Source organism: Gadus morhua, chromosome 15 (assembly GCF_902167405.1).
Source record: "Gadus morhua chromosome 15, gadMor3.0, whole genome shotgun sequence".
Lineage (NCBI taxonomy): Eukaryota > Metazoa > Chordata > Actinopteri > Gadiformes > Gadidae > Gadus > Gadus morhua.
This window is the reverse complement of record NC_044062.1, coordinates 8,388,499-8,405,199: the sequence shown is the minus strand read 5'-3', so window position 1 is coordinate 8,405,199 and position 16,701 is coordinate 8,388,499. Positions and strand designations below refer to the sequence as shown.

Below are 16,701 nucleotides of genomic sequence, written 5' to 3'. Positions count from 1 at the left end.
GCTATAAAGATCCGGGATCATTCATCGGATTAAAGTACTGTTGCAGTTATCCGTCATTTTATTTCCTTTTTTTTAAATGATTTTTTTTTTTTTATCAACTACATATCCTGTATCTGACAGTAAAGATTTAAACTAAAAAATAATGAGCAGGTATCCAATTATGTTTTTATCAAATGATTTATTCAGATAAATAGAAAATAAAGTTGATGAGCTTTTTATTCATAATTTATTTATGTTGTATTATTATGTCAATATTACATATGTTTGAAGTATGATGTATGCGAAGTATAAAATCTTTTAATATCAAATGAGTTCACCAGACTAGTTCGGCTCAGCTCCTGATGGATGGATCACAGAACGTTTAACATCTGATGTTCAGAGGAGGCTTCCAGCCGAAGCGTTTTACGGCACACATTCTTAGCATGGATGGGATTTGAGGCTCTAACCCAGGCGTTGGTAATGCCTTGCTCTACAGAATCCAAACCCTTAACCTTTACATGAGCTAGACAGGGAATTGAACCTTACCCTGGCAGTGTTAATGCCTTGCTCTAAAAGTTGAGCTACACTGGCAATGGAACCCCTAACCCTAGCAGTGTTAATGCAGTGTTACCACACACAGATACACACAATGAATTTGAGCAGCTTTAGCTTTAATCCACGCACAGCTGGTCTCCCCCCCCCCCCCCCCCCCCCCCCCACTGTAGCTGTGATCCGTATCTCTCTCTCTCTCTCTCTCTCTCCTCTCTTTCTCTCTCGATCTCTCTCTGTCTCTCACTCTCTCTCCCTCTCTCTGTCTCTCTCCCTCATTCTCTCTGTCTCTATCTCTCACTGTCTCTCTCGCTCACTCACTCTCTCTCCTTTCTCTGTCTCTGTCCCTCATTCTCTCTCTCTCTCGGTTTCTCTCCCTAATTCTCCCTCTCTCTCAGTCTCTCATACACCCAGTCTCAGTCTATCAGTCTCTCTCTCTCTCTCTCTCTCTCTCCCTGTCTCTCCCTGTCTTACTACTTTACTCTATTTTTTTTAATTAAGTGTGTTATAATGTAATGTAACATTACAGATCAGTACTTCTGCTCCCGATGTACCCAGGATGTTGAGACCAAAAGTAATTAGAAGAACGCCCCATTACCGGGTAATGAGTGGGGTCTTTAGGGGCTAATTGTTGCTCCCAGGGTGATCTTCAACAATACAGGCTTTGTAAACATCGCATTATCTCAGTCAGACACACACACACACAGACACATATATACACACACAAACACACACACATACACACATAGAAACCCACATGCATAGCATACACACACACACACACTGACACACACACCCACAAACATTTATATACACACACACACACGCGGACACACACGCAGACATACACATGCACACAAACACACACACACTTACACACACACAGCATCGCTCAGTATTCACCGGCACCCATCCGTTGCCATAGCGCTTGGGGGGGGGGCTGTGGTTCCACGGAGCGTCTCGTCAGGAACCCGCCTGCTCGTTAGCTCAGGTCGGCTAACACAACAACAGCCCCCCCTCAGACGGGAGGAGATGAGAGGGTGAGGGGCAGGGGGTGAGAGGGTGAGGTTGAGTTGAAGGGAGACGGTGAGAGTGGGATGAGAGGAAAGGGTGAGGAGGACAGGTGAGAGGGTGAAGAGATCGGGGGGGAGAGGGTTAAGAGGGGAAAGGGTGAGGAGGGGGAGCATGAATGGAGTGAGTAGAGTGGAAAAATGTAAGAGGGTGAGGCGGGATCGGGAGAAATGAAGTGAAACATTCATTTCTCTGTGTTAGTGTGGTTTAGTGTTGTGTTATAGTCCACAGAACCTGGTATGAAATGAATACATGTAATATCATGTTCATTGTATGTTGCCATTCACCACCACCCATCCGCTCCACACACACACACACACACACACACACACACACACACACACACACACACACACACACACACACACACACACACACACACACACACACACACACACACACATCTGTACACACATCAACACTTACAGACACAAGCACTGACACCCACACACACACACAAACACTTACAAACGCGCACACACACACACACACACACACACACACACACACACACACACACACACACACACACACACACACACACACACACACACACAGACACAGACACAAGTACATACACACATCAGACTGATATAGAGGAGGCACATACATACATACATGCATAGAAGCACACACACACCCACACACGTACACACACACACCCACACAAAACCACAGTCAACAGGGTTGCAGTTTCCATAGCAACAGAAGCAGAGTGATAGGGGAGTGGTGTTGGGTCTGATGCATCATGCATGTCTGTCAGGGAGGACCAGGACGGGAGCAGGGTGGAGACCGAGAGGGGAGAGAGCTGGACGGATGAACGAAAGGAGAGCTCCTTCTCCTCTTCCTGGAAAAAAAATTCATTCATACATTTCCTTCTCCTCCAGACCCCTCCCTTGCCCCCACCCTCCACGTCTCTCTCTCTCTCTCTCTCTCTCTCTCTCCCTTCCCCAGGTGCACCGCCATGTTGGCGCCTTGCTCTCCTCTCGTTACTCCTCCCACCCTCCCTCCCCTCCTCTGCCTCTCCATCCAATCCTCTTGAGTCATCTACCCCTCTTTCTCTCTCTCTCTCTCTCTCTCTCTCTCTCTCTCTCTCTCTCTCTCTCTCTCTCTCTCTCTCGCCCTCTCTCTCCCTGCTGCTCTGTCACACACACACACTCTCACAGAGGGACACACACACACTCCTGTGGTGGTCGGGATGTGATCGCGCTCCTGCCTGCCGTCGATGATCACATGGAGCCGCGGGATTACCAGACGCCGCCGCCAACTCCACGACGCGGTGGGTGAGGTGGGAGAGAGAGGGAGGGAGAGAGAGGGAGAGAGAGAGGGAGAGGGGAAAGGAGAGAGGAGAGAGAATTACGTAGGCTAACAGTGGGAGGGTGAAGGGAGGCACAGGGGAGAGACGTGGACCAAAAGGAGAGAGAGACCTTCGAAAGAGAGACAGAGAGAGAGGGAGGGAGAGAGAGGGAGAGAGGAAGTGAGGGATGGAGAAAGAGAGAGGGAGGGAGGTAGAAGGAGGGAGAGGGAGGAAGAGAGGGATGGAGAGGGGGAGAGGGAAGGAGGGGGAGAGGGGGAGAGGGAAGTGGTCACCTGTAGAAAGGTGTGAAGGTAGGTTTACTGAGCGCCTCTCTCCCTTCTCTAACGCTGGAGGATCAAACGCTTCGGTTCATCTCATCGTTTCTTCCTCCCTTTCCTCCCCTCCAGCAGTCCTCGCTCCCCAGCTGACAGACCAGGAGAGGAGGTGCCAGGAGTAGAGCAGAGGACAGAGGAAGCACCAGGAGTAACCAGGAGGCACCAGGAGGAGAGAGGAGGCACCAGGAGTAACCAGGGGGCACCAGGAGGAGAGAGGTAAACAACAACCCCCCCCCATCCCATCTCTCTGACCCTCATCTTCGTGCATGCGTATTTGCATGTTTGTGTGTGTGTGTGTGTGTGTGTGTGTGTGTGTGTGTGTGTGTGTGTGTGTGTGTGTGTGTGTGTGTGTGTGTGTGTGTGTGTGTGTGTGTGATGTGTGGTAGCGTCATCTTGTGTTTGTGTGTGATGTGTGAATGTGTCATCTTGTGTGGGTGCGTGGGTGTGTGTGTGTGTGTTTGTGTGTGTGTGATGTGTGGTTGTATCATGTTGTGTGTGTGTGTGTGTGATGTGTGGTTGTGTCATCTTGTGTGTGTGTTTGTGTGCATGTGTTTGTGTTTGTGTGTGTGTGAGTGAGTGTTTGTGTGTGTTTGATATGTGGTTGTGTTATCTTGTTTGGGTGTGTGTGTGTGTTTGTGTGATGTCTCATTCTATGTGTGTGTGCGATGTGTGGTTGTGATATCTTGTGTGTGCCTGTGTGTGTGTGTGTTCTTCTGTGGTGGGGGGGTGTTTGTCTGCTTCCTGCTGTGCCTATTTCATCGCCCGGGTATTTTTAGTTCAAGAGGTTGGAGGAGAGGAGACAAAGTAGGCAGAGAGAGAGAGAGAGAGAGAGAGAGAGAGAGAGAGAGAGAGAGAGAGAGAGAGAGAGAGAGAGAGAGAGAGAGAAACCATACACCACCTGTTCTCTCTCTATATCTCTCTCTATTTCTCGCTCTCTCTCTCTCTCTCTCTCTCTCTCTCTCTCTCTCTCTCTCTCTCTCTCTCTCTCTCTCTCTCTCTCTTCTCTCTCTCCCTTCATCTTCTCCCTCCATCTTCTCTTCCTCTCTCTCTCTCTCTCTCTCTCTCTCTCTCTCTCTCTCTCTCTCTCTCTCTCTCTCTCTCTCTCATTCCTACCCCACTGCGTTCAGGGTTTTTTCCACCTGATCTATTATTGGCGTGTAATTCTACATCCTGTTTCCTATGGCGTCAGGTATTTGGCAAAACAGCTGCCTTGCTCAGAAAGAGGAGTTGAACCTGCGTCACTTTTTTTTCTCATCCCATTCCTGATTCTGAATGGAATGAGAGAGAGAGTAAGTGAGAGCGATTGAGAGAGAGAGAGAGAGAGAGAGAGAGAGAGAGAGAGAGAGAGAGAGAGAGAGAGAGAGAGAGAGAGAGAGAGAGAGAGAGAGAGAGAGAGAGAGAGTGAGTGAGTGAGAGAGATATGAGAAAGTGAGAGAGTGAGAGAGATGGGAAGATGGAGGGAGGAGAGAACATTGAGGCAGGGAACAGCTTCAGTAATGACCCCAAACAGTTTCGGGGTCATTACAGATGGTTTCCACGGTGATGTGAGATGAAAGCTGTCGGTTGGGTAAAAACGTGGAGCAAGATGCCTGCCGGGCTGAGACACGCCACGCCATCTGGCTCGGCCCCGCGGCCGGGGGGAGGAATTCTTGGCGTTTTTTTTCTTCTGACGCACATGTGATCGTCTTGGGCTGATCTGAGTGGACGTGTCCTGCAGCCTGTTGCTGGACACGGCTCAAAGGGAAGTACCTCAAAGGGATGTGAGATTGTGTTGAAATGAAATCTGGAGCCTGAACCGGTCTCTCTGTTTGACACGGCGCTGATAAGAGGGAAACCAGCCAGTCTGAATTAATGTCACTAGTGACATCACAACCAATAGCCATCACGTTGCCTCCAGGGTGCCATGAATTGGGATCATTGGTTCCCTTTGCAAGGTGCTGAACCACCGATAATACCTTTGTATGTATATATATATATATATATATATATATAGTTAAAGATAGTATATATTTATATATATATATATATAATCTTTAACTACGGAAAATCACTGGCCAGCAGCAGCCTGTTGCTGCGGTGTCATCATCCGAGTAGACATTGAGTAGAGTTCAGCATTTCAGTAGATATAAACCAAGTTGTATATGATGTGCTGACAGAGTTACCCATATCACAAGCAAATAACTTCTGCTCTCCACAAACTCCTTCCTAAACTGAAGGAAGTCAAATGAATACAGAAGTGATCCAAAGCTTTCGTTTCTATTGTATCATGTTTTCGTGTTATATGAAATTCCCCACTTCAATTGTGTTCAGCCATACCTAATCTCATCACTGTAATCTCCGTAATCCCACCCCGAGCCCCGTGGTGGGTGTCAAACGCTTCATAATCCTCCCTCCCACATGAGGAGGACTCGGGGATCCCAGCTGATGATGTCTTGCAGACTATATTTCCTAGACTCATCCGTCTGTAATCTGTGCTTTAAGCACAGCTGTATACATTGTATATAAATAACTCCTCCAGCGCGACTGTTGTCTGAGATCACACACTAAAACCCTTCCTCTCTCCACCTCAGACCCCGGTGATGGAGGTGAGCGGTGGGCCGGCGTCTGAACTCCACCCCACAGGAACCACCCTCCCCGCCGAGGCCCTCCGGCCCGGTCCCCAGGCCCCGGCAAACCACGATGGAGCGGACCCCCCCGCCCACACCCTTCACCACGCGGGCCTGGTACCGGGCCCCCGGGAGCCCCTGAAGGAGGACTCGGTTGGAGGTCCTGGTTCTGTGGAGCAGCCTTGTGCTCAAGTCGCTCCCTCACACAGGTCCCCAGCCGGACCCCTGCTGCACCCCAGTGCCGGACCGGGGACCCCGGTAACTCCCCGGATGGGAGCCGAGACACACACCTCGTCACACCTCCACCAGGGACACACGATTTGGGCCAATAACGGGCTGCATGTGGGTGGAGGCGGTGGCAGTGGTGGTGGTGGTGGAGGCAGTGTTGTAGGTGGTGGAGGCAGTGGCGGTGGTGGTGGTGGTGGTGGAGGTGACGTTGGCAACATCCTCCAGAGCCTGCAGCCGGTCCAGAGGAGTCCCTGTGAGACCGCCCAGGTGGAGGTGTGCGGCCACTCCCCTCAGGACCCCGCCTACCATGCCCAGAAGGCCCAGGGCCAGGTGGTGGTCGCCTGCAAGCCGTCCCCCCGCCTGCAGCGCTGCGAGCTCCTGACCGCCGCCTACCACCACCACGACTCCGGGGGTTGCCCCGCCCAGCTGCTCCAGGGGGGGCACGCCCACCTGTGCGCCCCAGAGGACTGCGTCGCGGTCAACAACCACCACCACCACCACCACCTCCACCACCTCCATCAGCAGCAGCAGCAGCAGCAGCAGCAACACTGCGAGGAGACGATCCGCTACGGGTCCTACGCGAACCACGGGGTCCTCGAGGACGGCTTCCCGGCCTGCTGCCACACCCAGCCGCTCCTCGGCCCCGCCCAGCTGCCCCTCTGCCTGGCCAACGTTGAGGGGGGCTGTCAGTACCAGGCGGGGGTGGCGGCCCACCCGGAGACCCCACTCCTGGCCCTCCCGCGCCTCGTATCGTCCGTCAGCGAGACGGGCCTGGACGCCACGCGCCTGCTGGGCTGCTGCAGCCTCAGCTGCTCCTGGGCCCGCCCCTTCCCCCCCGGGGGCGGGGGCTTCCACGCCTGGACGGAGGAGCGCCAACGCTCCACCTCCCGCCCCATCAGCCCCGTCGCTGCCGCCAACGCCAATGCCAACCCCCCCAAGACCGCCGCCGCCCTCCGGGACGCGGGCACCATGACGGCCCCCCGGGAGGTGAGGGACGTGGGGGTGCAGACCACCCTCCCCGGCCATGCCCACGTCTTCCCCCAGGTGTGTCTGATGGAGGAGGGGGCGGGCGGGGCCGAGGGCCCCCCGGACTGGGGGGAGGGTCCCGGCAGCGGCGGGGGTCTCGACGCCAAGCGAGGCTCCCTGAAGTCGCCGGTGAAGGAGGTGAAGTGGGACGCGGAGGGCATGACCTGGGAGGTGTACGGGGCGGCGGTGGACCCCGAGGAGCTTGGCCTCGCCATCCAGCGGCACCTGGAGCTGCAGATCAAGGAGACGGCCAGCCGCGCGGCCAAGCTGTCCCGCCAGGGCACCGCCACCTCGCGCCACAGCTGTGCGGGTGCCAGCGGGAAGGAGTGCGGCAAGAAGAGGGGCCGGGTCCTCCTGGGGTCGTTCAGACCACCCGCCTGCTGCGCACGGACCACCACCGCCGCCGACTGACCACCACCGCCGTCGACTGACCACCACCGCAACTGACCACCATCGACTGACCACCACCGCCGTCGACTGACCAGCACCGCAACTGACCACCATCGACTGACCACCACCGCCGTCGACTGACCAGCACCGCAACTGACCACCATCGACTGACCACCACCGCCGTCGACTGACCAGCACCGCAACTGACCACTATCGACTGACCACCACCGCCGCCGACTGACCACCACCGCCATTGACTGACCGCCGCCAAGCTGACAGACTGACGGACTGCTGACCGACTAATCGTGACCAACTGAGCCAATGACTGTGACTGACTGACTCTGAGTCACTGACTCTGATCACCTGACTGGAACCACTGATTCACTGACTCTGAGTCAGTAGGCGTGTTTCAGATCAAGCTTCCGTTGCATTGCCTCGCATAACATAACGCATTCTGGGATAAAAACTTCAGAAATGCTGGTGATAACTTCCCTATGCGACATGCCACATGGGTTTAAAAACTTGCGGGAGCTCCAGGGTAACTCCCTCTGTCTGCTTTTCTGTACAATGGTCTCAAATAAATGCAGACATAAGACAACCAATTACGTTGCTGTAATTGGTTGGAATTACCATGTTGAATTTCCCACGTGAGAAATGACATGACTCCTTTCAAAGAGGCGTGCCCTCTCCCAAACTATGCTTATAAAGGATAGACGACTTTGTGAACTTTCACTTCGTCACTCATCATGTTATTTTTTTCTGAGGGAAAGGGGCTTCAAGCTGTTTGCAATGAAACTACAGTTGGCGAACAAAATCCCTTGCCTGCACTGGTTGGGCCATCTTCTTTTTTTCAAACTACGAGAAGTGCACATGGACCTATAAAGGAAGTGCACCTGTGTCCGACTTGACGTGGTGGGAACTTGACGTGTTTCTGACTAATTCCGGCGGATCTTCTCAAGTCTCGTGCATGCATGCGCTCAAATGCAGGCGGTCAAAAAATGCAGCCAGTGACTCTGAGTCAGTGACTCTGACCACCTGACTCTGATCACATAACTCTGAACACCTGACTCTGATCATCTGAATCTGATCACCTGACTCTGACCACCTGACTCTGATCACCTGACTCTTATCACATGACTCTGACCAACTGACTCTGACCACCTGACTCTGATCACCTGACTGCACCTGAGGGCTCGTAGGGACCAAACTGGCCGGCTGCCGACCAGATTGAACCAGTTCACTGTGTGTAGCTCCTACTGCCATATAGAACTGTTCTATGCCTCAAATGTCGCCCAATTGTATGATAGAAAAACTAGCAGGGGTGAAGTCTGTAGTAAAGTCAAAGAATGGTACGTGGAAATGTTGTCAGTTGAATGTGACTTGCTATGTTTGTTTGTGATGTCCCCCACCCCCCTCCACATCTAGCATGAGGTTAGATGTCACACAGGGTTTGATGTCACACATGCTTAGATGTAACACAGGGTTAGGTGTGGGGGGAGGGGATCTTGAAAGATTCTAAAAGGGATATCAGTTTGGACTTCATGATGTAAAACCACCAATAGATCGGTCTTGTCTAAACTCTGGAATGATTTCAACAGAACAAAATCATTCATATTTCATAAAGTGGTTTGGAGCGTTGTGAATGTGTGAATGTGATTAAATAGGACATCATCCGCCGGTGATGAAAACGTTCCGATGTTTCTAACTTCCTGTGAGGGTTCAACGTAGGAAGAGAAGGAGCACCATGTTTTTGTACTGAATGAGAATGATTATTAACCTAACTTAGATGTTGCTTCCCGTTAACTGGGATGTTAAAAACATCTGGAACCTCTGGAATGTACTTCTAGTGACCGGCCGTTGCTGGTTGTCTGAAATCCTACGGGCTACACCTTTTCTCATCAGCCTCTCCTGACTGGTTTGTCTTATCTTAGTATTACTTCACAGCCAAAGAATACTTTTTTTCAACGGGAACAGTCCCGTGTGCATGTGTGTGAACACATCTATTCCACCGGTGAACGGATCAATTCTAGGCCAACATTACTGTTTTTATTGATGGGTACCACCGTTTCTCTATCTACACTGTATATCTGCTGTCTGCTTCGGTTTCTGCCGCATAAACAATGTACCATCTCTTTATGGTCGAGGCTAGAGTCAGAGAAAATAATGTTGTCTTTCTTGATTACCTGTGCTGATATTTTCTCCCACAGAGGCCGACTGTTTCCATCCACCGGCAAACCCGTGAGGGAAAGCAGTTTGTCAGTGTGAATATTGCTTTAAAATACCGACATACATTGATGTGTCACTCGTGGTTTACGCACGCTGGAGAACAGATTGGTCTTGTGGTTCAGGTGTTCAGGCTGAAGGGTTCTGGGTTCAATTGCCAATGTTCTCTGGCTACCTGTAGGTGTCTTTGAGCAAGATGTCCCCTCACCCCTACTTCTCAATTATATTTGTCTAAATTCTGCTTTTGAGTAATACTCAACTAATCCAAATTGAATTTGTTTGGACTCCGCCCCTGTGGAGACCACAGTTAATGAGGGGAAAAGGAGAATTTATTTTGGTGTAATATGTGGGATGACAAACCATGTGTTATAATTTACATTTGAGATGAAACGTTTGTTCATGAGAATGGCTAGCCTGTGCCTTTTGAGAGACAATGTTTAGTTTGTAATGTTTCAGGCTTAGTGAGCTAAGTCATGTTCTGTGAGGGCTTGTGTTATCTAATAAAGGAATACAGAATACACAAGGTTTCATGTGTTAAATGTTTCAGTACAGCATTCATGTGATTTGTAGCAGGGGCCATACAGAAACGGATAATAGCTCAGGGTAGCCCTACTTTTTTAGGCAATTTTTAGGTCTGAAAATATAGGGTTGAAATCAGAATGCATCATGGGATTTATTTTATGCCGATAACCTAGGCTAATGAACAGTAGAAACGCTGTGGCAGTTTAAAACACAACAAAGTCTTCCCACGATTGCCAAATAATTTATTTTTTGTATAAAACAATGAACGAAAGAACATTGCATGCATTTGCCATTCTGTTTGTATTTATAGGCCCTTATGAGACCCTTCAAACTTTTTGGAATTCCTTTTTAAGAATTTAAATTCTTAAATTCTTATATAATTTACCAAAGAATGTGCCATCAAATAGCTGTAGGCCTACATCATATAACTCAGGATTCTCCTGAGACCCCATATGCAAATCAGGTGACCAGGTATGGCTGCGGCCCAGAGGTTGGGTAACGCTATTTATTCCCACAGAGTAGGAATAAATACAGAATAATTACAGGTTCACAAAGTAAAACTACCACCAGGGATTTGTATCACCATATTTCGATTATATATTTCACAATTTAATTGTTTTCAATGTGTGGGTTGTGTTAATTTGTGTTACTTAGGTCCACTAGCACTAGGTACGGCCAGTGCTGCCAGATTGGGCGGGAAATCTGTCCCAATCTGGCAACTCTGGTTACGGCGCGGAGATGAATTCCCGGGGAGCATCTGCGTCACCAAACTAGGCGTTCCCTTGTCGACGTCATCTGAAATGGGGCGTGGTTTGTGCACTCCGGTAAATAGGGGGGACAAGATGGCAGCACCCATGAGCATCGTGGAAGAGATCAGGACTCGGGTGATTTTGCAAGAATTTGGCGTAAAAAATGTAAGGCACTTCATGTTTGGTTCTCCTACTCCTACCGAGGGGTTGGTGGGTCGATCCCGGCTTCTGTGAGGCCTTCTGTCCGCTAGTTTAGACTGTTTATCCCTCTGGGAACCCATGCACATTGGCAAATAAACGTGCTGGGAGTGATGTTAACGTGCGTAAAGTCTCTGGTCTGACGTTTCTCTATCAACTCAAGCTTTCTGTGTGTCATTGGGCTTTGTGGACTGTAGTAGATGGTGTTATTCCATAAAACATGTTGCATCAGAGTGTTGAGCGATGAGTAGTCGGCCTATTGGAAGGAGATGATCAGTGGCAGACATAACCATTAACCAGTAACTAACCATCACTAGAGATGACAGGAACGGGACCACCACTCATTGATCGAATCAGGTCACTCCTCCCCTTACTAAGGGACAGAACATTATTAGCAAGCCACACTATTATTGTCATGTTTGTGACTGTTATTCTTCCTCTGCATTTTGCGTTATTATCTGCTACGGTTTTTCAGGTTTAAAAACCAAGCCGCTACCAAAAGGTTGGGTATCACTTATGAGAATGAAGTGAGCGTCTACTTATAGAGACCAATCATGACATTTAATTATTTTGATTAATATTAGTTAGTTAGTTATTGTGCTCAGGATACCCGAAACAACCAGCGCAGGCTTTCCGTGGTTATTTTGATTCTCTATATTTGCGTGTTAAACTTGTGTGCTCTCGAATTTACTATTCTCTTTAATTCGTCACAAAACACAGTATATCAAAACGCATGACGGGGACGGCGCTATCAGTTACCTTCCAATCATTACTTAATTTCCTAGTAGGTTACCATTATTCAAATCAAACCAATCCCAGACCCTCTGAAGGTTGAACAATTGGCCAGGTGTGATACCGGGGCCCCCGGTGGGCACCCAGACTTGTTGGTCTGCGGGGGATCTATCGTTGGGCTGTGAGACAAGGGAAGGGCCTTTTTGATGCTAATACCAACCCCTACGCTCTGTTGATCTATTATTTTAAGCACAGCAGGGGACTAGAGACAGAGGTCTGGCAGGGAGGAGGATGAGAACAGGGTGAAGGTGAATCCACATCAATGCTTTGATCAACTCTTTGAGAGTAGTTTGGGGGATGGAGACTGATCTTTGGCTGGGAGATCAATCAACGTATTTACTGTCTGAGCCACTAAAAGTGGGGATCAGAGACAGAAATGGATCTGGCAGCCAAAGGTGTGAGGGCAGGGTGAATGTGTCATCATATTGACTATGATCAGTCAACAGTACGGGTCAGAGACAGTCCTCTGGCAGGAAGGGGGATGAAAACAGAATAAGGGGAAACCATGTCGTACTGTTAAGCGCCTAATACATCCCTCAATAAAGTACATTTGGACAGCCATTTCAAAGGTGAACAACAGAGTTCTCAAAGTTGGTACGCGTATAAACACTGCGTGAGGCAGATCTCTAAAAGTAAACTACTGCTTCAAAGTGGCCAAGGGATTTGAAACTTGCTATGCTTTGGCTTATTAGCCTTGCTGGCCTTATTGTGTTTGATTGCTCAAGGAATATTGCGCACGCAACAAGTTTAGCTCATGCAACCACACACATTTTCTTCGGAATGCCGTTGTGGCGACATGTCTAGTTTGTATTTTATTTTTGTATTTTTCATTTTCAGGTTCACACGACGGACTACCCAGGAAACTACCCGGGTTACGATGACGCGTGGAACATGGCTGACTTTAAAAAGGTAAGCGGGTGAATTACTTTTAAATGTTGTTCAATTCATAGTGATTTGGTTGGATATTAAAGTACCGTACGACCCCGTTATTGTAGAACTTCAGAATCGACATCGTGGACATGGACGAGAACACCATGGAGTTCGACATGGTCGGGATAGACGCTTCCATCGCCAACGCCTTTAGACGGATACTACTGGCGGAGGTGTGACTACATACTTATACCATAATACTAAATACTTGTAGTTTATCATCAATGTACATTTACAAAAAAAATATATATTCTGTAAATCAACCACAACCTTTATATTTACACATTGTCTAGGCTCTTTCTGTCTTCTGACCGGTTCTGTCCTGACCCTCCCAGGTGCCGACCATGGCGGTAGAGAAGGTGTTCATCTACAACAACACGTCCATCGTACAGGATGAGATCCTGGCCCACCGGCTGGGCCTCGTACCCATCAAGGCAGACCCGCGTCTCTTTGAGTACCGCGATGCCGGTAAGACCATTTGATTTACTATTCTCATTGTGTTTCTGGATCTCCTGCGACCTCTTGTTGTGTTGTGTTGCGGTATCTTCTGGAACCTCTGGTTGTGTTTATTTTGCCAGGCAACGAGGGAGAGGATGACGAGGAGGGCTCAGAGATAGACACCATCAAACTGCAGCTGAAGGTGAAGTGCAGCCGGAACCCCCGCGCCACTAAGGACTCGGCGGACCCCCGAGAGCTCTACCTCAACCACATGGGTCAGTACCTCAAAAACTTAATGTATTAAGTTTTGGGGGGCAATGAATACTACTTGATTGAATTCATGTTTAAAGACGACATAGTAACAGGCTGGTCTCTCTCAGTGTATTCCAAGGACATGAAGTGGGTTCCGATCGGGAACCAGGCAGACGTGTTCGCAGACATCAACATCGGCCCGGTGCATGGAGACATCCTATTGGCCCAGCTGCGCCCGGGCCAGGAGCTGGACATCGTCATGCACTGCGTCAAGGGCATCGGTGAGCAGGCGCTAACGCTAGCCGCGGTAGCTAAGAGAGAGGCAGCTGTGGCAGCTAGGGCGCTAGGTCAGATGGCCGCGGATGAATGGTCTAGTGGTGTCGGACTACCAGCCGAAAGGGACCGGGTTCGATCCCCGATGTCTACAGCCCTGTCTGTAGGCATCCTAGAGCTAAGATGCTCAGAGCATGGTAAATGGACTGCATTTATACAGCGCTTTTCTAACCAGTGTGGCCTATCAAAGTGCTTTACAATATTGCGTAACACATCAGCCATTCATGCACACATTCACACACAGCCAACTCGTCAGGAGCAGTTAGACAGGTGTCTTGCTCAGGGACACCTCGATACTCGGCTAATGGGGGGCCGGGGGATCAAACTAGCAACCTTCCGGTTACCAGCCAACCTGCTCTACCTCCTAAACCACATGCCGCCCAGAATAACAACAGCATTACCTACGTGCGCCTTAATGACATACGTCTGAATTCATTGTAGATCACTTTGGATTAAAGTTGACTAAATCAATGATTCTGGGGGATAACGGGGGGAGCCAATGAGCCTTGAAGCACTTGGGAAGCACTGTGTTGAATGACAAAACAACCAGGTGGATAGGGGGGTCTCACCTGACCATCTCCGCCCCCCCCAGGTCAGGACCACGCCAAGTTCTCCCCGGTGGCCACGGCCAGCTACCGGCTGCTGCCCGAGATCTCGCTGCTGGAGACGGTGGAGGGCGAGAAGGCCGAGCGCCTCCGAGGCTGCTTCTCCCGCGGGGTCATGGAGCTGGAGGACCGTGACGGTAGGCCCCCCCCCCCCCCCGGGACTCCAACTCCCATGATGCACTCTGATTCTGTTTCAGTCAGTATAAAGGGCGGCTCCTCCATGACGCCCAACAGCCTCACTTTGATTCTGTATAAAATATTATGATTATTATTTATTATATTTATTTATATTTATTTGATTTGATTTTATTACAGTTTCATATTTTTTCTTGTATTGCTGGCCGATATTTCTTTGTTTTGAGAATACACAGCTACCTTGGACCTTAGACTGACATATCTTTTAATTTCAAGTATTTCGTTGCTAGGAATAAAATCGTTTAGTGACTGAATCCAGTGTGTATGTCTGACTAAACTAAAGAGGTGTGGTTTGGCGTTCAGGGAGGAAGTTTGCCAAGGTGGTGAACAGCCGTCTGGACACGTGTAGCAGAGAGGTCCTCCGCCACGAAGACCTCAAGAACCTGGTGAAGCTGGCCCGGGTCCGAGACCACTTCATCTGTAAGTTACCCTCCCCGAGTCTTAGACATCCGATCTGACACCAAATACATCTCGGCTTGACGGCTTCGCTTCAACTGTGCTCATCGCGGTTGTATGGTTCTTAATTGATTTAATTTTCAGATACAGTTTATCTGTTTGTCGAAATAGACAACAGTAGTATATATGATAACACCCAATCTGGGTTTCCGGTCTAGAACCAGAAGTGGTGTGTGTGCGTAGAGTGTGTTAAAAGAACCGGGTCTATCCCGAGGGAGTTAATCCTAAGAGTTGTATATTGTTTCAGAAACGTGGTGCAGAACACCTGTGCCTACTACGCGGCTGTAGGGGGCAAAATATATGTATATTAAAGTATGTAGCCCGTTTAAAATAAATAAATTATATAATGTTGAATACTATTTTGATTGTAGGCATTATGCATTAACGTTAAAGGCTTTCTCTCACATGTATTTCAACCATTTATGATTAAAGTGTTAAATGCGTTTTCAGCTACCATGCTATTTTGAAGAAACCACCTAAAACAACCCCCGTTTCAGATAGCATACTGCAACAGTAATAGACATTAGACACACTGAGCCATCCCCCATTATGTAAACGCTACTCTTGTTAAATATTTTTACCATCTAAATAGTATGGGCCGATATATTTAATCGCATAATAAAACTACAGATAATAATTGCTGCTTCTCGTATATACCATTCCGTGTCCACAAGATAATTTGACACACTTTTATAAAAAGCATATCCACAGTGTTTCATAAACATATAACGATACCATTATAAAAGTGTCTCAAGACAATAGAATAGCTTCATAGAATTGGAAACTTTTTAAGAATTCTAATATGAATTAGCCTAGGCGGTTTCTCCGAAACGACAACTTCTGCCGACTATCAAACAATAGTGGGTTAATTGTGGTTTTTTTAACACACTCTACGCAAACGCACCACTTCCGGTTCAAGCCCGGGAACGGAAGTCCTCTCAAATCCTCCGGATTGGGTGTTATTAGGTACTGCTGACAACTATTGCTTTGTTTTGTCTTGTTTCCATTCTCGCGTCTCCTTTCTTCTCCCTAGTCACCGTGGAGTCATCTGGAGTGCTGCCTCCGGATGTTCTGGTTACAGAGGCCATCAAGGTCCTCATGACTAAGTGCTCCAGGTTCCTCAATGAGCTCAACACTTCGAACATGGAATGAAGAGAAACCACTCCCGAGTCCCGCCCACAAACGGAATGAACGACCAATGAGGTGGTCACAATGTGCTTGCGGCCCGTCTCATTGGTCGGTCTTCCAGGATTCAATGCTGTGCTTTAGGAAGTGTAGTTTAGGATTTCTCTACTAACCTGCGAGTTCTGCTTGGTTGGTGGACGTACCGATATATAAAATGTAAATATGCGCTTTGTTTTTGTATTTCTCTGAGAGATCTCCTCAGTTTCGACAGAAGTTTAAGTTGGCTGACTGCATTCTAGGTGATATGTTGATTCATGGATGCTGAATAAAGAGGCTGGCGTTATGGTGGTTCAAGATTGAGTTTGATCCTCGTTTTGTGCTGAGTTATGGTCTCGTCGCGGT

The 16,701-nt window shown here is 48.9% G+C and overlaps 2 protein-coding genes across 2 annotated transcripts; both read left to right on the top strand.

Annotated features, from left to right (window-relative positions):
• Positions 1 to 2,680: 2,680 nt before the first annotated feature.
• On the top strand, positions 2,681 to 10,225 carry si:dkey-191g9.7 (uncharacterized). Its single transcript, XM_030379934.1, has 3 exons — positions 2,681 to 2,878; positions 3,304 to 3,447; positions 5,802 to 10,225. Exon 3 carries the CDS (start codon positions 5,811 to 5,813, stop codon positions 7,500 to 7,502), a length of 1,692 nt encoding a protein of 563 aa, XP_030235794.1. The 5' UTR covers positions 2,681 to 2,878; positions 3,304 to 3,447; positions 5,802 to 5,810; the 3' UTR covers positions 7,503 to 10,225.
• A 793-nt stretch (positions 10,226 to 11,018) lies between these two features.
• On the top strand, positions 11,019 to 16,659 carry polr1c (RNA polymerase I and III subunit C). Its single transcript, XM_030379674.1, has 9 exons — positions 11,019 to 11,140; positions 12,803 to 12,874; positions 12,961 to 13,068; positions 13,231 to 13,363; positions 13,474 to 13,608; positions 13,714 to 13,866; positions 14,511 to 14,660; positions 15,022 to 15,138; positions 16,208 to 16,659. Exons 1-9 carry the CDS (start codon positions 11,027 to 11,029, stop codon positions 16,324 to 16,326), a joined length of 1,101 nt encoding a protein of 366 aa, XP_030235534.1. The 5' UTR covers positions 11,019 to 11,026; the 3' UTR covers positions 16,327 to 16,659.
• The last annotated feature ends 42 nt before the right edge of the window (positions 16,660 to 16,701 follow it).

Coding starts and splice junctions, on each gene's coding strand:
- polr1c (XM_030379674.1), top strand. CDS start 11,027: ATGGGGCGTGGTTTGTGCACTCCGGTAAATAGGGGGGACAAGATGGCA. Junction 13,069..13,230: donor GACGGATACTACTGGCGGAG/GTGTGACTACAT, acceptor TGACCCTCCCAG/GTGCCGACCATGGCGGTAGA. Junction 14,661..15,021: donor GGAGCTGGAGGACCGTGACG/GTAGGCCCCCCC, acceptor TTTGGCGTTCAG/GGAGGAAGTTTGCCAAGGTG.
- si:dkey-191g9.7 (XM_030379934.1), top strand. CDS start 5,811: ATGGAGGTGAGCGGTGGGCCGGCGTCTGAACTCCACCCCACAGGAACC.